Source organism: Nesoenas mayeri, assembly GCF_963082525.1.
Source record: "Nesoenas mayeri genome assembly, chromosome: 3".
NCBI classification, from domain to species: domain Eukaryota; kingdom Metazoa; phylum Chordata; class Aves; order Columbiformes; family Columbidae; genus Nesoenas; species Nesoenas mayeri.
The window spans coordinates 70985600-71013042 of NC_137544.1; the positions used below are offsets into that span (position 1 = coordinate 70985600).

General features: G+C 39.7%; 1 protein-coding gene across 1 annotated transcript in view; it reads right to left on the reverse strand.

Moving 5' to 3' along the window:
- Positions 1-316: 316 nt before the first annotated feature.
- The window catches only part of PRKN (parkin RBR E3 ubiquitin protein ligase), a gene marked incomplete at both ends in the record, with an annotated part of 576161 nt that continues 549034 nt past the window's right edge, over positions 317-27443 (reverse strand). Inside the window, 3 exon segments of the mRNA XM_080341443.1 lie at positions 317-426; positions 4432-4549; positions 17476-17562. Of these exon segments, the coding sequence (XP_080197569.1) occupies positions 317-426; positions 4432-4549; positions 17476-17562 (315 nt within the window).

A 27443-nucleotide genomic window follows, 5' to 3' on the forward strand; every position in this document is an offset into this window, starting at 1 on the left:
TAAGCCTGTCTGCCCTCCTTGCTGACAGACCGCACAAGTTTAGCAAGTTTAAATTTACCCCTCGTTGTACCATGATGAGCAAGTCTGCCCATTAAAACAATTACTCTTTCTACTTAGTGGATTTAAAATTCTTGGCATACCTTCAATGTGATTTTGGTATGATTGCATATGCGAGAAAGCAAAACCCAACAAACTGGGCCAAATTCTGAACTCCGTGTCCCTGAAACCACTGCGAGTTTTGTCTAAGCAAGAAGTTCAGAATTTGGCCCTGATAAAAAACAAGCTTTCGCAGCAACACGGTCTGGCCTCAGCATCACTAGTCAAACCAGTGATCTCCCATGCAGGTTCTGTTCCACTCCAGGCCACAGTTCCAGCACCACTCAAATCTGCACTGGGGACGAGGACATTTCATGTGCATGCAGCCACCTGCAAAACAGCAACACAATGGCTTTGGTACTTGGCAAATGCTTAGAGATATTAATCAACAATTAACAGTGAAAAAACCAACTTTCTTAGGCATTCATTTACTATCCAAGTAGAATATTTAATAAAAGAGAAGTACAAATCTGAAGAATATTTTTTCTTGGGCTTTCTAAAACCTGCTACTCCCTTGCTTATTGGGGTGTAATGTGCTGGTCTCCCTTGAGGAACTGCAGGAATAGGAGGAAATTATACGAGACTGTGCTAGGGATAGGGAAAAGAGATGACAGTCTGTGTCCTCTCAAAGCAGCCATGGAGGTGTCTGCTCAAGGATACTCTAGCCTAATCCTGCTGTGAGCCAGAAGATGAACAAAATTCAATTTTTAAAAAAATTTGGATTCAACAACTGAGAGACTTGCAATGACAATAAATCAGGAGATAAAGATTTTGGATGGCTGGCTGCTGTGTATATCAAAATCACATCAGTAATTTAAGTTGATTTGACCTTCTTAGTATCTGAAGCAGCCTTTTGATCACATTTATTTTTACTGTGTGTTGGGTTTCTTACTTGGCCATACTGAGAGAGCAGCTTTAATCTCTCTGCTCACAACCTTGATCAAATGTTTATTTTGTAATATATAAAACATTAACATTGTCAGAGGTCATTACAGAAATACACTTCAAATGGAGATTATGTTTCTTAGCATACAAAAAGATCTCTTATATAATTCGAACTGAAAGAAAAGCATGCAATATGAAGAAATGCTGAAATGTCATTTTGGTTTGACTCCAGATGGTGATAGGAGGTACAGGGAGTGTGTGTTCCCTACTGTATGACCTGCTACCCCTACACCACCTTTTTTATAAATGCCACTCCAGAGTGATTCTCAGAAGGTAAAAACATCAGGAGACACAAGAACTGGTTTGTTAAAATAGGTTGGTCTGCTTGATCTGACACGAGAGAGAAAACTAGCTGTGATGGCAAGGTCTATTCATCAGTTTATATTTTTGTGTAAGAGATATAATTTGCCAGGCATTTTAATCTTATTTAAATGTAAGCATACCAGTGACCAGCCTCCATGTTACACTTTACTTAACATTTAGATCCAATCCTCTCTCATGATTTGTACTAAGCCATCACTAGGTAAAATTAATCTCAGTCCTGGCGCAGGACCCAAACCCCACCAGGCACCCTCTGTCAAATGTGTGCTCTATCTGCTAAGCTACATAAATCACGTTATTCTCTGCTGCATGGCAGCTGAGATCAGCAGTCAGAGTGGAGAGTGCCTCAGGCAACGTGGCCTACAGCTCTGTGAGTGCAGCAGTCCTCCGAGAGACATGGAGGTGTGTTTAAACTAACTTAGACTGGGAACTAAGATGCGGGAAAGTGTTTTGCTCTTTCACTTTGGCTATTACAGAAAAGTTATTGGTGTACAGAAGTATTCTACAATGTCAATAGCTATACAGAGTGTTGTAGAAAAGTTACTGACATAGAGAAATACAGGCTATTACAGAAAAGTTATCAGCATTGTCACTGTCCGTTGTAAAAGACAGTGTCCACAGAAGCATTTGGGGAGGGAAGGCAAATTTATTCTCTAGTGTGGAGTCAGTGTTCTCCTCCCAAATGAGGACTGTTGGCAGACTTGGGTGTAGAGTCATCAGCATCTTGATACCAGCTGTACTTAGGCAAAAGTGAAATGCTCCTTTCAGTTTGCTGTGCATTACCCCATGACCAGAGAAGAAAGCAAGCACTGCATTTCTTAAGTGTCACGCCTTAATTTGCAGATCACAGAATCACTGAGGTGGGAAGGTACCTTTAGAGATCATCCAGTCCAAACTCTACTGCTCAAAGCAGAGTCCACTAAAGTATGGTGCTCGGGGTTGTGTCCAATTGGGTGTTGAATGTATCCTAGAATGGAGACTCTTCCTGGACAATCTGTTCTAGTCTTCAACCACCCACGCAGTAAAAAGCATTTTATGTTTAAGTGGAATTCCCTGTGTTTCAGTTTTTGCCCATTGCCTTCTGTGCTTTCAGTGGGCACCACTGAGAAGAGGTCAGCTCTGTCTTCTTTGCTCTGCCCATCAGGTATTTCTTTATACAGTTCTTTTATCGTTTTTGTAGCCCCTCATTGGACTTGCTCCGGTCCATGCCTCTCATGTACAGGGAAGCCCAGGGCTGGACCCTCTCCTTGATATGTGTCTCATCAGTGCTGAGCAGAGAGGCAGGATCACCTCCCTTGACCTGCTGGTGATGCCGTTCCTAATGCAGCCCAGGATGCTGTTGGCCACCTTTGCTGCAAGGGAATATTGCTGGCTTATGTCCCACTTGTAATCTACTGGGACACTCAGGTCCTTTCCATCAGGTTGGCCCTGCATTTCTCTTTGATGAACTTCATGAGGTTTCTCTCAGCCCATTTCCCAGCCTGTCTAAGTCCCTCTGAATGGCAGCACTATCAGCCAATTCCAGTGTGTTTAAACATTTTTGGCCTGCTGCCATTGTTTTGGCATTTTCCTTTATGAGGCACTGTTCTGACATTGGCCAGGCTATAAGCAAGGAAAGGTCTTTTCCTGCATATTATCCATTTTCAGTATTTTCTTTCAAAGGTAAAAAGTATAATAGCCTTTATTTCCTTTTTGACACATTGGGGATTTCTACAAGGAACTTTCCTAAACATTAGTGGGAGTTGTGTAAATGGTGTCAAATAGAGATATCCTGTTTGTGACTAGTGACAACTGCCTGTAATTAACAGTAAAGATTTTGTAACAGCGTCTAAGAGAAAGTAAAGGTCCTAGCACTGTTTCAAGCCTGATCAGAAGGGTTTTTTTTTTTCTATTTTTTTTTCATTTGGCTAGGCACAAACTGTTAAGTATGAATAGTTACAATTATTATTTGTCTGTTTATAACCCTGTTCAAACTTCTGCTTTCCAGCCTGTTTTACAAGTCTGTAAATAATTTTTTGACCTACCCCTCTGTTATCTCTCTTCTGCTGCCCAAATTGCTCTCCACACTTTGCCAAATCTCATCTCACCTTCCCACTCTTAAATTCATGCTTTCTTTCATTCTGTTTATTGTGCTTGAAGAAGTCTCCCACTTTCCATCTGCCAACTGCCTTATTTTCTTTCATTAAACCCCAGATTTCAGGATTTTGTCCTATTTCTTCCTCAGTAATATTTCTGTGGCATCACTTCTTGAAGTGTTCACTCCTTGCAGTTTTCAGTGTCTTATTTTGCATTTTCAGAGTCCCATTTGCATAAGTGATGCCACAAAACTGAGAAGCATCCTCTGTACTTAATATTTGTATAATATTTAGGCAATAATTTTAATATCTTTTGATTAATTAACATAAATACAACTAAATCTTGGAACAGCATGAACATATAGGGTATAGCCTATCTACTGTTCCTGTTCCTTATTTTAACGGCCTCAGTGCCAGCAAACTACTTTTCTTCCTACATGGTAAGCACTGATTAGTGTGACCAGTTTGTCAGAAGTCACATTTCTTCCTCTGACTTGCTCTTTTGCTGTGGGCATGTCACTGGGTTGCAATGAATCTCATATAAATTCAGCTATATACTGTGTAGACATCTACAGCAGGATTAATTCTCCACACCCCTGTTTCAGGTGTGATTCTTCTGGCTTACATTAGGTGCATGTTCTATTTCATCATGAGATGAGTTTTGCTCTACAAATGTCTGTTTTTTCCATTGAGAATGGAAAATCTAGACAACTAGCTGGACATTCAGTCACATGAATGCTACATCAAGTGTCTTTCTGCGCCTTATTTTCCATATCTATAAAATACCCAGGCATGTTGTGAGGCTTAATTCATGACTTTAGAACTCAGTGATTTCAGGATAATTTAGATAAAATGACAGAGGGAAGATTCAAACTCTATGTGCTCTCCCACTCTTGGGATAATAGTGTGCATATGTACACATGCACATTCATACATTTATATCGTAAAACGCATTTTAAAAGACAGTTAAGTATGAGATATCTAATAAATTTACCATTTTTTTCTACTGGAATATTGCAGCTGGGGCATGGCTTGGTTGTCTTCTTGATTGTTTCTTTAGATGCCTCTTCCCATCGAGCTTGCATGGCTGCATGTTCATCAACCACATACCCCTGCAAAGAGAGAGAAAAACTACCTGTGGGCACAATACCGAAAGGCCGTGCTGGGACACGATGTCTACACTGAAGTGGTAACTACTCACGAGCAACAGATGGGAGAGACTGTGAGGCCAAGTAGGCTGGGCTTTGTGAGAGATGGAGAATTTTTGCTTCAAAATGCAAACTTATTTTCTCCCAGCGTACACGAATCATATATTGAGTTAGCTCTTGGGCTGCAGGGTGGCAGGAGGAGCTGCAGCACTGGAGCCTGTGCCACCCTGGGGGTCCTTCCTACCCCCAGCTGCAGTGCAGGCTGTGTCCTTCCCATTGCTCCCTGGCCCGGGTGGCCGGCAGAGCCCACGCAGGAGGGCACAGCGGGCAGTAAGCCGTGCTGCATACACACGGACGGGGAAAGCAAAAAGGTGAGGTGAAGCGGGAGTCAGATGATCCTGGCTGAGATGTGACATGTTGGACACTGTAGGTTTGATTCTGCTTCAGGAATTAAAGCCCTTCTTGCAAGAAAAGCAAAAACACCAAGGCAATGCAACGCTTGATAATGCAGAATGGTCGGGTCCCTGGAAGGAGGCTGGTTTTCATAATAAAGTGCATGTCTTTGTTTTAGAGGTCTAGAATTCATTCAAACATACATCTATATAAATTCAAGAAGCCTTAAGAGGCACAAAGAATAAACGCAAAAATTGTGGAGAAAAAATTTAAAACACACAGGTGGATGACACAGGTGGAAAAAGTCATCATGAAGAGTGTTCTTTTAAAAGGGACTCCTGTGTTTGTCCTATTTATGACTGGGACAAAATTACATAATCCACACAAGTGTCCTACTTGGCAATTTCCTACCTAAAATGATTGTACAAGGACAAAAGAGATGGCAGTGCCTTGAGTCGTTTCTATCACGTAAGGCTGGCAACTATGTGAATAGTCGCTGTAAACAACATATGTAGGCTCCAGCCTTGAAGTTCTGTTTTCTCCATTCACGATGTGGTTTTTTTCAAGCATGTGGGAAAATTATGAGCTTAAATGAAATAATATGATTTGTAAAAAGACCTATAACTTCTTTGTGTATAGCTTCTAAATACTTGTAGGCTGTTATCTGGATAGACTTAACATTTATTTACATGGATAATTTTTTAGATATTTGTTTCTCATAAGACAGAAAAAGGAAATTGGCCCAACTTTTAAACATGCAACACAAGCATAACTGCTCTTGATTTCTGCTGGGTTACTACTGATAAGACCTGTGAGTTTTTGCAGCATAAGACCTAGATATTATTTCTTGGCTGAAGCCACTTGAGTTAAAATAACAAAGCGCAACATCTGCAGAAAGTCATTTGTAGCTCATCTGGTGGCCATTGCAACATGCATCTTAAAAACAAAACAAGAACCAATCAAACACAGCAACCCACAAAAATACCCCATTTGCCCCCCGCCCTGGCTTTTTAAATCAAAAAACATAAAAAAAAACGTGTTAATGGTATTATTTCTTTTATTTTACTATCTATATCAGTCTCCTCAGCCCTCTAATTCCTTTTATTGCTCCTCACTTCATATTTTTGATGTAGAAGTGGCAAAGGTGAACGAAGTCTTCTCAGCTCTATGCTAGAAGTGACTTTTACTTTTGGCTCTCGGCTTCTGGTCTCAGCCCTGCACCCTCCTGGTTTATTCAGCAATTTGGCAAGATGATGGCCTCTGTACAACAGGACATTAGTAAATTCTGGGAAACAGAAAAAGTGTCTCAGGCTAATAGCAAAGAACATAATCTAGTATTGATCTCACAACACCTTGATCTTTAAGGAAGGATGACTTCAGCAAGCAACCCGAGCTAACTCAGAGAGGCCTGAACACAAGATGGGAAGAGTGGGGAACACTTGACCTGGGCCTCAGTTTGCTCAGTGACAGAGGGAAGATGACATTAAATTTATCTGGTTGTAATGGGAATTAATGACTTAATATGCCTAAAGCTAATTCAAGATGAAAATCACTACAGCAGTGACAGCTATTGTTTCCAGAATAATAGCTACATGAGAAGACTAGAAGTATTTTTAATTTTTGTAGTCAACCCAGAAGAACTTCACAGTGGCTCTGTTTTTCCCAAATAGGCCAAATCCAAGCTATCTGGTTCAGTACTTGGAAACATACTTTTTCTTCATCTTCATGCCTTTGTTGTGCCCTAATAGGAAATGCCACTGAGGCAAAATTTCACATGCTCAATTTATAATTCGATTTGTATAAAGATATTTGATCTTAGTTCTGGAAAAAAACAAAAAAATCCCCCCAAAAAACAACCAACCAACCAAAAAAACAAAAAACAAAAAAATCAAACCAAACCAAACAAAAAAAACCAAACCAAAACAAACAAACCAAACCCAAACAAACTCAGGAGATCTTGGAATAAGTGAAATAAACAACTTAAAACCACACATATGCAATTCACCAAGAAAGACCAAATTGCTGAAAACAGCAGAGTGAATTATTATATTAGTATTTTGCATTGCAAAAATCCTAGCATGAAACAGATGCAGCAGCATGGTATTTTCAGCCCACTAGAGCTGAAACATCCCTCCTATACCTAGTCTTGCTGAATGCTAAGTTAAATACTTCCTGCTGCAGGAAGCAAATGCAGAGAAATGGTACAGTGATGGAATTCCTCCGATTCAGTGAAGAAATTATACCGTACTGATCTATGACCCCCTAGTGTTCATGTGCTTTATTTAGTGCTCCACATACAATGACTGCAAGCACACATATATTTATTTGCACTTTTTCCTCACCCAATAAAGGGAAGGTGAATGACAATTCTCCATTACCAGTGTCTACATAAATCATGTTCTTTCATCCTAAGCCAGCACAGCTGATCTCCTTGGCAGTGGCCTAGGCAATAGAGCTGGTCTACCAGGTGGAGGTGACTCTCACTTTACTTGGCCTGTCTGGTCTTGGATAGGAAGGTCAGAGATGCTTCAGGGGTGCATCACATGTCAGTTTGCCGAGGAGAGCAGACTTGGACCACTTGTGATGCTGACCCCACACAATATGCTCTGGTTCCCCAGTTATTACAAAATATTTGTCCCAGCACTAGTGAAATCTACTAGATTCCATCCATCCCACTTTATGAATATTTTTTTTGATTCTCAACTGTGCTGCACATTATGATCAGGAATGAATATCCATAAGTAATAGGAAGCTACAGTAAGAGCTGCTGCAAGCATTTTTCAACATCCCTTCTGCAATATCCCTTAGTGACATAGGTGAAAAAGTCTGTATGGTTATCTCTGGGTCACATTGAAGGACGTAGATTTACTTCTATTCTGTTTCTGTGCTGAGTTATTTGGAAAAGCTAACAGGGATAAGGACACTACAGAGACTGCTGAGCACCATACAGCAATACAAGAACATGTACATGGAAAGCTTTTTATGCTGTTAAGCAATATCAGGCAGTACTGGAAAAAGTCCTACAGAGGCAGAAAGCATTTGGAAATAGAAATAAAGTGTCCTTCGTGAAGCAGCATCTCATTCAGGTAATAGGGCACGCATCGACTGGTCTGTAGCACTATGTAAAGTAAACGAAGTTTGTGTTCACAGTCAGCAACTAAGCGATACCCTCCAGATTAAAAACGTTTATGGCAAAACCTGCTCTTCAGATACTGGAAACACTAGATATATAATGTTGAATTCTGACATGCACTGCATTATATACTGTTTATGTAAGCACACTTCTTTTGTGATCATGCTTATTTTGCCTAGAATAGACATCATCTGAAAACCGAAGACCCTTGATTCAGACTAGAATGTGAAGCTTGATTCAGAATAGAATATAAAGCTGTTAGCACTATGTGGTGCTTAGCTTTAGTGACTGTAATTTCTGGACTCCTGTTTGTTTGCTTTTGGTGTTTAATTCCTTTCTGATAAGCAAAAAAGCCTGTCATGCATAACTTTAAAAACTGTATCCTAGTGCAGCTTCCTTTAAATCAGAAATACCTTTCCTTTTGATCAGAAATGCTTGGGTTTAAAGTAATCTTCCTTGGAAAAATATGATTTTTTAAAATAAACAGAAATATGATAAATTATGACTTTATGTCAAATATAACATTTTAAAAAAGGCTTAGATGTCTCAAACCAGAAAGTATTACTCATCTTCGAGCACAAATGTGAGAACTATGGATATTTGAAAGCGCTTGAAAGGAAGACAAATAATAATCTATTGTGCACAAAGCAATGTTCAAACCACCATAACATTTAGATTAACACAGCCCACTAATTATTTTGGGCTAGACCTCTAAGCAAAAGCAGTTTCATCCGTTGAAGCTTGATCTACAAGGGATGGTGACAATCCAACTTCAACTTCTTTTGTTTTCTCAGCTTCTAGTGGGCTGTTTTATGAACATGTTCACATGAATTAACATCCTGTTGTGTTTAGTGGTGTCTTTTACTTTAGTTGGGGGGTGAGGGGTTTGAAAACAGCAGATGTCTAAGGCACTAGATAGGGTGGAGAGGCTTTGGAGAAAATGCATTATTTGAGTCATTTAAGAGTCAAAATCTCACAAAGAGAGGTGTACATAGCTATGGGACTAGTGTTCTAGCCTAGAGAAAGATTTGGGCTGATCAAAACACTAAAATATGACTACAGATAAGGAACAAGAAAGATATCCTTCAATGGGAATATGTTTCATGCTCAGGAAAAATAGAGGTGTCAGTACCACACTGATCCAGTTAAATTCACATGAAGCAGCTTTGTGAGCAAATTTGTCTGTTGTGCCTAGGGAATCCTGCTGTAAAAAAAGAGTTCCTTTGTGGTGACAGCAACTAGCTGAAATCAAAGTGATATACACAGGATATTGTGTCTGATACAAGATGAGAGTGACTTTCACAAAATAAAATCAGAGCGCTCTGGTTTGGTGACTCTGCACATCAAGGTTCTCATTCTGCATGTGGGGGCTGTTCATATCGGCACAAATTAAATTAAGGTAGCTGGTGAATATTGAATTTACACCGCTCTGAAGTAGCAAATTAATCTAATACAGGTCATTCTTGCATAACTGTTTTCCACGAGTGAAATAAAGAACATGCCTTCTCTCGTAACACAGCTGCAAATGACTGTCAGTTTAACCTCAAAAACAAAAGCAGCCTGTCACACCTTTTTACTTTATTACCACCCAAAACAGGAAAGCTAAAATTCTCTCTATATAGTTCCTATCCATTTCTCACTAGAAAGTTAAGACCTATTCTCAGATTTCCTCCGGTGTATCTTTATTTATAACAGAAATAAATTTTACAGGACATTTCCTGGTTATAGTTATTTTTTCTTGCTACTTTAATTAGACATCTGTGGGTTGAAATGTCCTGTGCTTGACATTGTGAATATACCAGCTTCTAAACCCCTGACCCTCAGTTTCTATTCCATTTATTTAAAATACTTTAGAAATCAAGCTAGGTGTGCCATTTTTTGTACAGCCATGTTTTATTTAACTTTTTAAATTTATCTGATGGAAAAAAAAAATCAATGGTCTAATAATAGATGTTCCACATTTCATACTGTGACTCAGGACTCATTGAAAGATGTTATGTATGATGAACCTCTTCAGTAGCTCTTTCAGTAAAATGCAGTGATTTTTTTTTGTGTGTGTGGTCAGCATTTACTATTTATCATTTTGATTAGTTTTCCACTTTTGAGTAGAGAAATAAGTTTCCATAGAAATCCTGTGTGTTTCTCATCTTAACTCCTGCCTGTAGTACACCATTTCAAATAACTTCACCTTCTGTTTTCCACTGTTCTAAAAGCAGTAAGAAAAGTTTGCTGAAATAGTGAAGAAACAATTCTGAAAGTGATATTTGCAATATTTAGAGCATAAACCCAAAACACTGATAACCAAGAACTGATTCAGAAGGTCACATAACTGTGGAGTCCAATACAATGTATGTGTTTTCCCTAACAACTCACCCTTCACTAAAGGTTCAAGCAAAAAAAGGAGCTTGCTGCTTCCTTCATACAGTAAGTCTGGAGACATATGCCATCCCATAATTTTGTCAGCATTATGTCTTTCTGTTACAATTTAACATGCACATTGCACAGTTTTTCAATTCCACAGCAATATTGTAAGAAATACATTGCACTGAGCTTGATTGCAATGAAGCATTTGCCAAATATTTCATACCTTTGCATTAAAATAATTTAGCTAAACTTATTTTGAAAGCACCTTTATTTGGGAATTCCACTTTAAAATAAAATTCTGAAATACCTTTTGATCGCAGTGGGCCCATATGTTCTGCTGCATCATTACAGAAAACCACCAACTACAAAGAGATCAGGCTTCACAACCCCGCATCCCTGCTGAGAATGTACAGGCATACGGAATTCGACAGATGTTTGGTGAATGGGAAGCCTGGCGAGCAATGTCTGTATATTTTGTACCACCTACTGGCAACTTTGAGACCTGCATACATGGGAAGAAGAGATGGGCTCTAAGTGAGTGAGCTGAGAGCTCTTCCCAGGAACATTACACATGATGTCAGCAGGTGCCAGGTGATGTGACAGGCTTTCGTGGAAGCGCGTGTGCACATGGGCGTGCTTTTATGTCACACCTGTGCAGCAAACAGCATTTCTGGGAAGTGATTAAATGGGTTTGCTTCAGAGTGATCGTTTGCCTGAGAGCTCCTGACTGAGCTCGTTTGAGCCCAGAAGCTGCGGTTAGAGCTGAAGTCAGGGCCAGGTGTCACATGCTGTCAACTCGTACCAGGTTTGCACTGACTCACCTGAGGCACTGCTCTATATTTGGTCTGGTCTGACAGGTGCCTGGGCTGACAGGGGTTCTGGATAAGTTTTATACTGCCAGTGGCAGGAAAGCAAAGTTAGTATCTGGATCCTGCATCAGCAGCCTGAGTATTCTAAGGACTGGGTCCCAAATAACAAGCAGCTGAGGTTTGATTTGAAGGTGGTAGGTCTGGGGATAGGCTACAGCCCGGATAGGCAGCACCTCACAGGTTTGGAGTGGAACTGAAGTTAAGTTTTACAGCACTAGCTATAAACTTACACCAAAATAGACTGTAGATGAAGGTTTAGAACATGCAGCTTTGTGGCTCAGTAAAAACACTGTTGTGGTTTCTTGTAAGAGGCTACAACCTTTGTGCCAAGCCAGCGCCACAGGCCTCAGAAACCCTCAGGCTTTCCCTGGACTTGTTTTAGCCTGCCCAGAAATTTGTTTTACCAAGTGACAGCAATTATTTAATGATGAGGTGACTATTACCTATTTTGCTTTTGTTTCTGTATAAATTTGTATAATTGCATGGTTTAATAATGTTACATGCATTTTTTTGTAACTAACAGACAGCAGTGACAAGTGTAGGTATTATGGGCAGAATGAACAGTCTCTGATCCTAAACCAAAACGCTACACAGAGGAGTAAAGGCATGGGATGACGGCAGAGGCCTTGAAATCACAGGTGCAGGATGATGTGGGAGGCCCTCGTGCTATAAACAGCTCTCCAGTGGTCAGCTACCCAAACACAGCCTCGAGAGCTGAGTGAAACCAGCCTTGGGGATAACAAAGACATAACCAACTTCAGAAAAACACACCATAGATAGTAAATTTGAATTCAATATCAACCTGCAGACCAGTGAAGGAGTGTGTTAAAAAACATACAAAAGTGCCCCCAAGCAGACCATATGGCGAGGAAGGAAAAACCCCATCAGTATCAACATCATACTCGTCCTGGTAAAGGAGTCACTATGCCAGCCCATCCCAGATGGAAACCATTGGAGTCCAGGCCCCAGCCTGGCAGTGGAAGGTTAAACATAACACCAGTTAAGTGGGTGTTACCAGAAAGTTTGCACATCTGTTATTTTAACTATATATAATTTGAACTATAAGTCCTAGCGTTATTGCAAATGGACTAAAGATAGTTCTTTGATTAGCTTTCTAAGATTTTGATCAGACTAACAATAAATTTTTACTTTGCATGTACAATGAACCTGGTCTGAAATGAACATCTTTAGGAGGTAATGAGATTTTCAATGTAATAAATTGACAGAAATTTACATAATATATGTTCCATAACCTGTGCACAAAAAACCTTCTTATAATCATACAATAATTGGCTTGGCAGGATAAGATAATCAGCAGCTAAAACCATCTTGGGGAAAGTTTGTCCATAGAACTATCTCTAAAACATATCTTCTTATAACCCATTTAATCCAGTTTCTGTCATTTTTTCCAAACTTTTCTGTTTCTGTGCCACACATGCCATTAACTTATTTACATATGCACCACTTTTACATCAGTGTCATTGCTATTTCTACTACAGTTTACCTTGCAGGTGTCTTACCAGCATGCCAAGTACCAAACCAGTCCTGGGAACTACTCTGTATGTGTTCAAATCTAATATATGGTCACGTTTTATTGTCCAGCTGCTAGTGAGCAAGAAGGTGCATTACTTAACATGGTAAAAAGCAAACTGTCTAGAAAGGTTTTGTGCTAGGAAATCTAGGCTGATGTTAAGCTGGGGAATCACAGAGGAAGCTGGTTTATGACTAGGTTCCCTATCAGCATAGGCTGTCTATGGGTGAGGTCAAAAAGGGCCAGGAAGCTTGGTTTTGTGGTGTGCATAGTAGGGACTATGTGGTTATTTCCAAATCTAAGTCTGGCTGGAATCACCTTTACTGTGTCATTGATTCCGTCATGCACACTGTGCCTTTTCATCCATCAAATATGATTACTTCTCTCATCCCAAACTTCAAACAGCTCCAAGAGGCTATAATGGTTTTAAAATAAAGCTTCTCAACTGAAATTGCCACAGATATTTTATTTTCCCTGAAATTATGTAACTTACACACTAAGATGGGAAATAATCAGCCCTGCACGAGTAAATGCTGAAGATGTGCTTTCAATGTCCTATCAGGGCTAAAAATGGACATTTTGATAGAAAGAGCACATTTTATCCATCCCAATGGACTATGCAATGTCTCTGCAGAGATCTGAAAGATCATGATGTACCAGTAATTAAAGCTAGGCTACTCTCTGCAAGCCAGCTGCTGAGTTTGCCTTTTCTACCCCAGGCAGCAAGCAATGCCCTCTAGTTTTCCACCATTTTGTGATTCAAATCCCCGCATTTCAAATAGCCTTAAGCAGTACATGGCACCTGCTTTGTTCTTGTGCTCTGCAGCCATGGTTGCCCTCTTCCTTCCTCCTGCCCACTGACTCCATTCTCCTTCCCTGCTGCCCTCCCTCCCTTCACAGTCTCACCAGCCCTGCTACCCCTCTTGACCTCACGCTTCCTCTTTACTCTATCTGACTTATGGCCAAGCACAGGCCCCTTTCGCTATCACCATTTCTGCTTCCCGGACCCTTATGTTTGTCCCATGTCACCCCAAGGCTAATTCCCTTTCTTCACTCTTCCGTCCTCTTTCTGGAGCTTGCACTATATCTCTGACAGGTCACAATCCCTCCCATCAGCTCTTGGCTGTCATAGCCACTTCATGGCCACTGTCATGGGCTCCGTATCAGACTCTACCTTTCTTTCTGAGGGATCTCCTTCTCCAAAGCTTCCCAAATCAGTGTCAGGCTCTGAGGGCACCACCAGACCTTGCATTGCCAGCCCAGTCCCCTGGGAATTCCCTCACTCTGCTCATGGCCCAGAACCCCATGTCAGCCCCTGGCGCCATGTGCCCCTGCCTCAGTGACACTGCAGAAGGGCCTGTCTCCAGATCCCCACAGCCCTGCTCAGCCATGAGCCCACCTGTGGGCCCACTTTCCACAATTTTGGCCCACCCCTGTCCTCAGGGGGTTGCCAGGCCCTGCCCTGACAGACCCATGGAGAAGCCCCAGGGAACCGATAGTCCTTGCAGTGCCCTGGCACACAGGCCATCAAACGGGCTGCTTTGAGTGGTACCACAGCTCTTCCTGCTCTACATGTTGCCATCAACTTCTGTCCACCCAGTTTCTTCACAACAACACACGCTTTTGGCTTTTCTTCCAGCTCTTTCACACTTCTCATGCTCCACTGTACTCATCTCTATCACAGTTATCACATCTCTATCATGCTGACCTAGGCCTAAACCTGCCTGCAGTGCTTCTTCTCATGCTGGGAACGTCAGAGATGTGCAGGAATTTGCAGAAACGTGAAGACAACAGAAGGTCCTTTCACTACTGTAGCCACTAGAGGATACAGTAAAACCTGCATTTTTCCTATAGAAAATATTTTCCTGAGACCATGTGTCCTGCACCAGTTCTGGAGAGAAACAATTTGGCGGCATTGTGTCTGGTTTATGCTGAAATCCAAGCAGCAGGAGCTGTGACAATAAGATCTGTCTCTAAAATAAGTGATATGGAAAGGATCCAGACAGGAGTCAAACTGCGGGACCTGAAGACAACCCTGGAAGTGTGTTATTCCTACTTTGAAACAGATGATAGTCAAAGATAAAATGATCCTTCTCACTGCCTCAACAAGCAGTAAAATAATAGCAAATTAACTCTGACACACAGGGTTGTGCACCTAGCAGGGTAGGGCTAAACAGAACAAAAAGGCTGAAAGCACAGGTGGATAAATTAATCTCAGTGTGAGAGGGATTAAAACAGTCCTCCCCACACTTCTCTCCATAAATGTCCCACGAATGTTTTCTATGCATTGTACAGGAGTTTTGTATGCAGGACAGCTTCGTAGTGATGCTGCTCGGATTAAACCAACATCTCACCAGCACCTGGGTTTGCCTTGTTCAAGCTATTTTTCAGTTTTTTCTCCTGGTTACAGAAAGTGAAGGAAAACATTTCTTCAGTGGCACATCTCCACCTAGTGGAGAAGTTTAATTAGTGCGACTCTCTTAGTTTCTTAAGAGGAAAAGGCAGCTGACCTGAAACAATTACCTTCAGCTTGAGTTGGAGTCTAAATGAATTTTTGGTAGTCTGTGGGCTTGTCTGTACTGAGGAACTGATTTTCATAGCTGAGAGAGTTATTCTGGTACTATCGTTTAGCTATTCTGGAACAGCTCTTTGAGAGTACAGGCAATTTTTCAGGAACAGCAAAAATGTTCACATTACACTGGAAAAGTAAAAGTAGTCAACTTCCCTAAGTTAACAGGTCTAATTAAGTGCAGTTCATGTGTTGAGATTCTGGACCAGATGGACAAAGTGCTCCTGTTATCATCAGAAGCTAAGGCAATATGCAAATATATAAAATAAACCACTTCTTACAGTATTCTGATTTTTCCTGGCACACCTTTATCTCTGCCCTAGAGCACGGAAATTATACAAACTCTAACTTCCAGAGAGCCAATACTGTTGAACTCATTTGTAAGGTGCCTTGTTGACTTTCAGTACTCTAGGCAAAACTCCAGGCATAAATAGCTTAATGGATATAGGCCTCACTGTTCATGTTCAAATATATTCAAGTTCTATCTCTACTTAATTCAGGTAAGACATTTGGTCTTGGTCTCTTACTTTAGCAAGCTACTGGTGAGTTCAGGTATCTCTCAGTGTCTTTGTTCAAGTTATTTTGTTTTCACATAACTGTGAATGGGAGCTGGAAGACTATTCAAAGGCTACTGCAAACAAGAAGAGATTGTTCTTCACAGAGGGTAGTTTATCTGCAAATCTCCTTGTCATGGAGTAGTGTGAATGCTAGAAGTGCATATATATATTCCTCCAAAAAAAGGGGTTGCACAAATTCATGGGATGAAAATTTGCTGAGAAGTGCTAAACACAAAATACCACATCTGAATCACAAACCACTAGAGGGTGGGAAAGTAAATGGAGTTTGAATCTCATACAGTACCTATGTTCCAGGGCACTGGAGGTAGATGCCCTTGTTATGAGGACACAGGCTGTTTAATTCTGGCTTAATGAGCTTTAGCTCTTTTTATAAAGCAGAAGAACTTTACTAAGAAAAGTTAAAGAGAAGAATCTCTATACAGGTCATAACCTAGTGCAGTGTCTCCAAAGTACAGCAAATGACCTGCCTCAAGGTAGCAGATGGCAAAGGTTCCCAGTAGGCACCCAGCTCCTTCCTGGTCTCTACATTCAAAGAGTGAGATGCTCCAAAAGCCAGGCTCAGGCAGAGCCTGCCTGCAGGCACAGACAGGAGCTGGGCCTGTCTTGCTGAGAGCTGGCCAGATGCAAGTCCCCATCAGTATCTGCCCACAATCCTGCATCTGCCATGTAGGATTGTGTGGGGCTCAGAGTTTAACTTTCCTTTTAGCTTCAAACATGCCAGACATCTGAATATCAGAATATCAGTTTTCTGCTTTTCAGGAGAGCATCCTGAGCATCAAGCTTTGAGATATTTAGGGGGTACCTCTCATCTTCCTTTCACTCTGTCTTTCTTTTGAAAGACTATGAGCTATTTGCCATGGAGAGCAGGAATGCTTGAATCTCAAACAAAGAGAAATGCCAGGAGACTAAAGCTATTTCTTGTTCAGGTCTATATCTACAACAGCTACAAAAATATAGAGCAGCCTAGAACAATTATAATCTAAAAGCTTCCAGCCTAGGCAATCTATTTTTTATTTATCTGAGCTAAAACATAAATAATGAACAGCATTTTCTGCAAAAGCTGTATAAAAACCCTGTTATTCTGTCCAAACCTACATGATTTCCTGATTGGTGCACTGAATATAAACATACAAACTGAAAGGCAGCAAGACTACAGAAAGCCTTTCAAAAGTGTTCACACTGAATAGAGACAACCCCAAAAGCCCATTGGGAAGGCCTTTCCTTTATCAACTGATGGCAGAGTCCTGTGTGTTCCTGACAGAATTCAGCTACTCTATCAATCAAAGCGACCGAAATCCACTGCAAAGCCAATTCGGCCACTCCAATGGCTGGAGTAATTCAGCATGAACATAATTGCTTTTACTTAGGATTATAATTAGGACCCATTTGACAAATGTCGCTTTAGCTGGGCCAGGGATAATGATCAGGCTGTAATGAGTTATGGGATCCCTACCTTCTGGGCCATGGCTCCCTGTGTGCTGAGGAGAGAGCTGCATTCCCCTTCATGGTATTCTTCTTTACATTCACGGCAGAACACAAACTGGAAAACAAACCAAAGCACAGAAGTCATAAAAACACATTAGGGATATAGACAGCAGGTTACAATCATGAAGAGTCATACAGCAGATGATCTCTTGCCCTTCTCATCTCATTAAATTCCCATAATCCTCCTAATTGTGCATCTTATTATACACGCTGATCATTAACACAACAATTTTCCTGTTATTATTATGCATTTCATTGGTGAAGTAACATAAATGTCATTATTAAAAATGAGATTCTGCTACATGGTCCATTTAGGGACAGAAAGTCATACTAGATACTTCTGGATTTATTTACCCTCCAGTGAAATCTGAATATACAAGAAGGGTGCTGGATAACACAAGCAGTTCTGTTTTATAGTGTTTACTAATGGAAATAGTCTGTTCATAGTTCTGAATCAAATGCATTGTCTATGGAAAAATATTGCTGACTTTACTAGGGGATGATAACTTTTTATAGGTCATGTGAAATACCATTTTCTAGAAAATGATATCCTTGCCATGGACTTTTATAGAATGGTTTAAAAAAACAACATAGAACAGAATGATAGGTTAGTTAATACAGGGTTTAAGGGACTACCTCTATACTCTTATGGCATTTCCAACAATTGTTTTCATTTTATCTTCCTTAAATTACATTGTTCTTTACATAAGGCTTCATTCAAAAGTAACATCTTTTGCAGATGAGTGAGACAGCTGTCCCTATCTCAGTCTAAGCTACCTCTGTCACCTAAACTGGTTCATAAGTATCAAGTCTGATGCCTTTTTTTAAATTCTGAAATGAAGATATCTGTCTTGACATGCATAAAAATCTTTGACTCATCAATGCTGCATTAAATCCCACGTCCTTGCAGGTAAGGGGGAAAGTCAATAATGTAAAATGGGTGTCTCTCATGCTGTTTTAAAGCTATGCTGTCTTGACACAACTCCAAACTCTGAAAGATATCTCAGGGGTAAGCCATTCTGACTGGCTTTGTAAGCAAGACTGATAAAACAGCCATGATTTTTAGATACAGAGCTGCATGCACACATCATGAATAAAGGATATCAGGAGGACATGACACTAGAACATTTGTCTGCTACAAATTCCAGCTTTTGCAATTTCATTTTGAAATCTTTCAAGCTGTATTGTCACTTTTCTAAGCAGCACTGAAAATCATATTTCATTGTCATGCTAAAGGAACTGCACTTCTATGAAAAGAAGCATTGTGCAAGTCCAAAAGGTTTGATCCTGTTATTCAGAGAGTCGGGGAAATGTAGAGCAGAGGAGTGGAGTGAGTGTTCTAACTTCCAGAGATATCAGATCTAATAACTTTGTTTGCTTTCTTGTCAGCTCTCTCCGCTATTTTGTCAATGATTTCAAATGTTTTATTTTACTGTAACTAACACTGATCTGTTAATTCACTTGTGCCTGTTAGCAAACAGCTTTACAATGGAGGCACTCTGGAAGATATGTTGCATGAGAGGCTGCATTATTGTAATAGAGCATCATTTCAGCACAACAGTTTGCTCTGCATTAGTGGTCAAATGTTTCAGCCGTGTTGAACACTGCTCAAACACATATAAAGGGGTACTCTCTGTCTGGATACTGAATATCTCAAAGACTTGTTATCCATTAACAATCAAGGTTATGGCCAGGTTTAACTGCATTTCCTACTGTGTCCCCTATTCTCTTTTTCCTTTGTGAGTTATTTCCTTAGGAACACATCTGGCTGAAAACATTTTTCTGAAAGGGTTTTGTGTACAGTTCCTTTATCACTGCCTTATCACACAATGCCTCAGATTGCTTTCCTCACTCCAGTCTCTCTCACTTTTCCCATGCTAGTGCAATTTTAAACCTTTCATAAACACGGAAAAGCAGGAAATAAGAAAGAAAGAAAGAAAGAAAGAGAGAGAAAGAGAAAGAAAGAAAGAAAGAAAGAAAGAAAGAAAGAAAGAAAGAAAGAGAAAGACCCATTTTGAAGACATTCTGTCTTCCTCACAGTATAGTTTATGTGGCATTACTGTTTATTATAATAATAAAATTAATAAACTCATACTGTATTATTTAAAGATGTGAAATGCATTTTCTGATCATCAGAACCAACATTACCAGTGTTTTCCCCATAGGTTTGCTGTACTGGAAACATGCACGAGTGTATAACTGGGCCTTTCACTAACAATTGTATATCCTGCGAGTGAGTCTGTAAGTGAACCTGCCACATCCTTGCAATGAAACAAAGTCTGATTTTATTTTTTTTTTTGTGAGACAGGATACTCTTTTCACATCTTATTAGATAATGGATGAGATGTAAAATCCGTTCTGTGGCAAAAGAACACCCTGGAGGCTGATCGGTTTGTCAGAATAAATAGGCATCTCCCAACAGAAATGCATTAAGCACTCCCTTTTTATGGCAAAGCATGCATCATAAAGAAAAGGCATGTCACTTACAACAAAGAGCTGTTTGTGATAGTTTTATTCATTTTTTACATTCAGGCATGAAAAATATAATAAAGTTTCAGTAATAAAATACCGCAACTGCAAAAATGCTGTCAGTTAACTTGTATTTTGTGGCTTCATTAATATTAATACAGCTATTTTGCCCTTGGAAAGAAAAGGATTTAAGTTGTTCAGTCAGGATTTAATACTTTTGCATAAATTCAACATTAGTAAGTGTTTAAAATTACTATAAGTAGTGTAATTACTAATAATACTCACACTTTCTTCCCCTTTATTTGCCAAAAAAAAAGACTGGCAGATCACTGTGATAATATAAACAGCATATAAACTTCATATGTCTTTGTGTATTTAGTGCTTACTGTTGTTACCCTTGAAAGATTCTTCAGTTGGAAAACAACCAACACAAAGAATAAATCCCAAAGGTCCCAAACCTACCCTCTAGGTTTATGCATTAAAAAGAGCATTAACAGGGAAATCCATAAAGCAGTTAAGGGATTTAGGCACTGGAAATTAATATAACCTGTGTGTGTGCTATTACAGGCTTTTGAATATCTGTAAAATGTATGAGATAGGCCTAAGCAGAAGCCCTGAATCCCAGTGACCTCAGAATAGGAGGTATTAAAAACCTCAACAGGAATCTAGTTCCTATTTTTACAAACCTCTTGTATTTACGATCATTCAAACAAAAGGTAAAAGCAGACCAAACTCTGGTCAGCTCTATGGAATTCAAACCCCACAGCAGAAAACTGCAGTACCAAGAATGGCACTGAATAAAAACCAGGATGGTGAAACAGAGCTGTAGTCTCATTTATTCCTGACTGGGCCATTTATATTGTTTAAAGTGCTTTAAGTTTGGAGGTGGCAGTAGAATGTAGCTCTTTCTTTGGATGAAAGGAAAAGGAGTTTGTCATTTATACGCTATGCTGGTTGGTTTTTTTTGGAAACAAGATTTTGCTCTTTGCTATTTTGCAACATTTCGAAGATCTGCTTTCCTTTGGTTTGAGCACCACAGCTCATTCTCTCTCTCTTACCTACTGCAAATGCCTTTTCTTTGGTCTCTAATATCTTCCTATAGTGCCTATAAAATACTACTGTTAAAATTATCTTTCTTCCAACTTCAATGTAATACACTCACTCTTGAATTCCTACACAAAGCTTCAAGTCTGAACTCCTTAGTGTTGTTTTAAAATTACTCCTCAACTCAGATATTTCTTTTCTTTTTCACCCTTACCTCCTACCCCATGTCCATACAGCTGAATGAATGTGAAGTTGCAGTGAGGTAGTCACAGTCAAGGTTAAATCTGCAGCACCATAGGTGCACTGCTAGGGACTTATGTGTGAGCGAACAACTCAAGCACATACCCAGATTTCTTACCAGGCTTCTGCAATCCATATTGAAATCTGGACTGCCACATTTTGCTCCTACAGTTATCACTGCCAGCAAGATTGGAGACGAACTATGTATGATACATGGTTTGGCCAAAGTGTATCTTCCAAAACAGACATTCACATCCAGATTAAAGATAGCAGGTGAAGAAGGATGCACTCGTACCTCTGGTACAGTGTTTTAATGGCCCTTCAAAATCACTGCTAAAAATTGCATCTAATGTCTACTTTGATTCTTTCTGGTTTCAGCTTCCAGCTGCTACTTTCTGCTTTGCGTTTCTCTGCTAAAATAAGGAGTCTTTCAGTATCCCACATTTTCTTCCTGTGAAGATATTTATGTGCTATAATCAAGATACCTCTGAATCTTCTTTAACCTAAAAGAAAACCTCTTGCATTTCTCACTGCTTAAGATGTTTCTCTCCCTCTCTCTCCCAGCCTCAAATCATATTCATGGCACTTTTCTGGGGACTGTCTTGTTTTTGTCATTAATTATATTTGACTAATTTTCGTATAATTGCTATGCTGTATCAGCAGAGTCTTTATATTTACTTCTGGATCACTGTCAATTACTGAATCAAGACATGTTTGCTGTCAGTTCCTGTTGAATGCTGCCAGCAATACCCTGCTGTACATGGATTCTTCACAGAAAACACTACTTTCTATAATTTGCCAGTTCTTAAGCCATACAACCACAGCCCACCTGACAGTGACAAGACTAGGCTGCTGCAAACACCCAAACCATGTCAGTTGGAACTCAGCACCCTAAAGCCTTTTATTGATATATTATGGTGGTGATTTCCTTATCAGAATATTCTAGAGTCTGAAATCTTGCAAAAAATGAAATTGGTTTTGTGCAATTACATTTTCTTATCAAACTTGTGATCTTATAATAGAATTAAATCAGCTTCTTCGTGTATGACCTGTTGTCGTTGAGAATATATTGACTTGCAGTATTATCAAAACTGCTTTGACCTCTCTTTTTTTCTTTGATCTTCCTTCATTCAGTGTTGTCTGGACTCTTCACTACAGGTAGGAATCATGAAAATTACAGCTACTGAATGAAGACATATGACATACAGTATGAACTGTGGGGTTGTCATATGCAGGGACAGGAGTTGGACTCGATGATCCTTGTGGGTCCCTTCAAAGTCAGGACTTTCTATGATTTTAAGGCAGGATCAACATCTCCACAAGTACTGGAGCTTTCTGCCAGCAGTGCAAAACTATTATGCAAGAGATGCAAAGTTTCCCCAGAACCATGACTATATGAAGAAAGAAAAATCGTGGATCTTCTCACCTTCCATTGAAAATGCAGAGCTTACAGGTTTTATCTTTCCTTCTCAGTAAAACAAGTACTTCAAGAGATCAACTTTCAATGCTTCTGTTCACTCTTTCCTCTAAAACCAAGTCCAAAACCAAACCAAAAGAATGCTACATTATGATCATAATTCATGCTAAGGGTGAAATAAACCACAGCTGACAGGTGTTAATTTTATTATTTAATAAGCTGCCAAAAAATGTGCATTAAGTGCTATTGTAACATGAGAAGGCTATACAATATTCTAAAGAGCATACAAGGGAAACCGAGTATAATCTAAGATGCATGTGGAACTAGATAGAATCATTTTTCTGTCAAAACCAGATGTATATTACGCATCAAAGCAAAATAATGTAGCATTCTAAGATACTTGCATGGCTTTGATCACTTGAGCATCAGAACATCTTGGAATTGTAAGTGAACCTCTCTTACCATATTCACATGAAGCAGCAAAGTACTACTATTTCTCTTTTAGTGACTGGAGCCTAATTCATAGAAATCCTCGATCATGGTTCTCTAAAATTTGAGGATTTTAATTAAGTTGATGTGGAAACCCAAGTATCATTGAGGATCCACACCAAAGAGACTTGTCTGAGATCACACAGCAGCACTATAAAGGAGAAGATTTTAATTTTTTAGACAGTGGGCTTCCCACTAATAATTTCGGATCTTTCCTCAAAACCCATCACACCCTGTTTTCACAATGTCAAAACTCAGCCTAATAAGGGTAATCTGTAAAGTATTTCCATGCCTTTTTAATTATTATTTTTTTGGTAAATAAAAATATGACAAGGGATAGCAAACTGGGAGGAAGGGCTGACACACCAGAGGGCTGTGCTGCCATTCAGCGAGACCTGGACAGGCTGGAGGACTGAGCAGAGAAGAACCTGATGAAATTCAACAAAGGCAAGTGTGGGGTCCTGCACCTGGGGAGGAATAACCCCGGGCACCAGTACAGGTTAGGGGTGGACCTGCTGGAAAGCAGCACTGCAGAGAAGGACTGGGAGTTCTGGTGGACAACAGGTTGACCATGAGTCAATAAAACACTTGGAAAGGCAAAAAAATCCTTCTCTTCAACTGACAACATGATCATCTGGTCAAAAAGAAAAACCTTGAAAATGTAAAATATGAAAAGGTGTCAAGTTTCAATCCTAAATGAGCTTTTGTACTCAAACTATAGCCTGCTGATTGGCGGAAGGATTTATAATGAAAATATGAACATCTTAAGGCAAATCAAAGCTATCAGAGAGTGACATATAGAATGGCACTGCTCATTATAGACAAAATAATATCTGTATAGTATTTCTGTTTAGAAAAATGTAGCTTCCAATTGCACTTTCCAAAGTATAAATTATAATGTTATAGTGAGTGATATATACCTACTTCTTCTTATTTTTTGTTTGTTTATTTGTTTGTTTTTGTTTTGTTTTAAGAAAATCCCCCAGATCCCAAATTTCACTGGAGAAGGTTTTACCATATAGCATATCTTCTGAGTAAGAGAGTGGTCTGATTCTTGGCTGGAGTTCAAACCTCCATAAACACAGACTAAGCCTTTTTAACTTCAAAACTCTGTACTTTGTTACTTATTTCCAACCGAAGTCAATTAAACTCCCCCCCCGCAACACACCCCAGATGTCACAGTCCTTGTCATGCCACTGCTGTGAACCACACATCTTAGGTACTGGACTGACTTTGCCTCTGGCACTTTGTTATATCCAGCGCCAAGTGCGAGACCGTCAGCCACACTCCCCATCTTGTGGTATTTCTCGTGCTTACAGAAAAAACCTTTAAAAGCAGAGTATTTACCATCTGCAGTAACTATGTTTGCTTAGGATTTGTGGCTTTGCCAATTGTCAGTTATAGAAAAACCTGCAGATACTACAATGAAGATAAATGCCACAGTAGAAAAAGCATCCATTTTTAATGACACTGATTTTATCAGATACAATGCAATTGCAAAGCATGGTAGCACTTGCAAAGCAATTTTGGTTTTTTTCCTTATAATAAGGCACACACATTTACTATGCATATTTCATCTAAAATCCAGCTTTTGTGAGAAGCACAGCAATCTGTCAAAACATGATGTCAAAAATATAGCTGCAGCCTCTGTGCAGCTTTTGCAATCTAAAGGCAATTTGCCATCAATACTATAAGAGGCAATTTTCTATAAACATTAAAAGCTTTAAGTGTAGGACTGCATCAAAACATCTTAGAGATATCCATGTTTTTCTTTTGAATCTGAAATGGAAAGTCTCCCTCTTGACTTCTGCAAAACAATCCCTGGGTTCCTTCCCTAAGATCTAGATGATGACGTGTACATCCCAAGGCCCTTCAGTGAGCGCTGATAAGTTTGTGTGCCAGGCAAACAGACTTGGATGTATCAGTGAAATGGGCAACATAAGCTCAGAGAACCTGTCCCAGACCTCATCAAATCTCATTTGCTGATTTATGTGCATGGGCAACCTTACTTTTTCTTTGCATCCCGCTTCTGCATTGCCTTGTGGGCCAAGTGCTACAAGGGATACAACAGAAGAAAGAAGCTGAGCGGAACCCAGGTGCTTCTCTCAGATGAAAGGACTTCGGGCCCCTGCAGGAGAAAGGATAATGCTCTTTCCAGATTCCTCTACCCTGTACCTACACACAAGAGTATCGCACAATCTTGTTTGTTAGCTGCTGCCACAACTCCAACCTCTCCTTCAGGACCATCTGTCACAGTCAGGAATGTTCCTCCACTCTTAATTCCTGCATCCTCCTCCTCCCTGCTCTCTCAATTCTATGCAGCAGTAGTCTATTCCCTTTCCTCCTTCCGGTGGCAACACTAAATTTTACTTGCAGCTTACACTGCTGAGAACCTTTAACGTGTCCCTGCAGGAAGTCCTAGAGCCATGTTAGTAATCTGGAGCTAATGCAGCTCTAGCGTGTTTGGGACCTTGACCAGTGTGTGCAGGATGCTGTGTTCTGCTGGTAGATGTTTCAGCACTGCTGGGAGCTGGCTTGGGGATGCAGAACTACAGAGATCCCTTACTTCACTGTGTAATACAGACATGACAAAGAAATATAATTCAGTATTAGGTTCTTGCTGGCACCACTGGAGAGAAAAAGCAGTTGTATGTTGGCTTAATTTTGTTCCCATTTAAGTAACTCTAGTAAGTGATACAGACACCTAATCACATCTATCTAGTGTATAATTTTGAGCAATTTTATGCCTGGATGACTAACAAAATGCAAAGTGGATGCATGTAAACTTAAGATTTCTACTTGTAATTTCCATAATAAATTACATAGTATTTATATGAGGAATCATTGAAAAAAATTCAATATTATTGCCACTTTATAATTTAATAGAATCTACTAGAAACTAAATGCAGAGGATAAGGGGATTAATCATTTATGAATATGAGGAGAGTTTTTAAAGCAGTCAAAGATGTAAAATGTATCTAAACTGTGATTTTTAAAAAGATTTTTGTAATCTGTTGGATCTTAGTCTCTACATTTTGAGTATCTCACAAAAGAACACAGCATTCCAATTAAAACTGATTAAAAACAAGGAGAACCAAACCTCTAAATACACAATCTGTATAGGCATATATAGAAATATAAACTCTGTCTCTCTCCCACTTACAGTAGTAGAAAACCACTGTAACTCCAGTGGAACAATACAGTATTTAAGCTAGAACAGATGAAGTCAGAGCTTGAGTCACGCTGTGAAGAAAAAAAGCTAGCATGTATGTTGTCACCACTAAAATGGATACAAAAAAGAATAAGAAGTAAAATTTTCTATGGAAGGAAGCATCATTTTTAAGGAACTAAGATGCAAAGAGTGAAAATGATAGTTATTTTGAGATGCCTTTAGAAAGTGCGAGACAAAGCATTTTACAAGTATAACAGTGTATCTTTTGAAAATATTCTTCCTGCAGAAGATGCATCACTACATGTGTGACATTAAAAGTTGGTTTTTTTTGCAACAAAGTGGTTGGAAGCTACATTAAAATATCACTTCTCGCAAGTTTGAAAAAGATGTTTTGCTGCTGAATGCATATATCAGTTCACAAGGAATGTCATGAGGAATTAATTTTACTGCCTGTGGCTTTAGCTCCTGCTCTAGCAGCTTTGGAGTTCAATTAATATGCCCTTAAACAGTGTGACAAACCTATTTCCATATGATAATACTTCTGCTATGCATGCATGCCCTGGGCATTTTAGCATCTAGCTGCACATTTATATGTGCAAACAGACCTGCAAATCTGATGGATTCATTAACGTGGTTCTTGAAATGAACTAGTGAACACTCAGGCCGGCAAGCTGATGAGAGTTAAGCAATTACCCAGTACCTAATTCATGCTGAATTGCAATAGAAATCAGGCCATTCCTCTGAATGTTTTTGTAGATATCCCTAACAGAACCAAGGCACCCACCATGGAATTTTTTATTCTGTGCCTTTTGGACTGTGTTCCTGTAACCATGTTCAAGCAGCATGCACTTTGCTCATCTCCTGGTTGGGAGAATTCATCTACATTTAAAAAAGCTCACCCAGCAACACTGAAAACTTCCCAGAAGATGGCAGCAGTGACACAGGAATCGATACAAGCAGGCTTTGCGAAGCTTTTGCAATTGAAAAAGATTCTAAAAAAACCATAGTCAACAGCTAAGATCCAGTTCGGGGTTACTAACAGCTGATACAGGCAAAATCAGTCCTGACAAGACAGTATCATAAAGAAGAAACAGCATTCAGATGC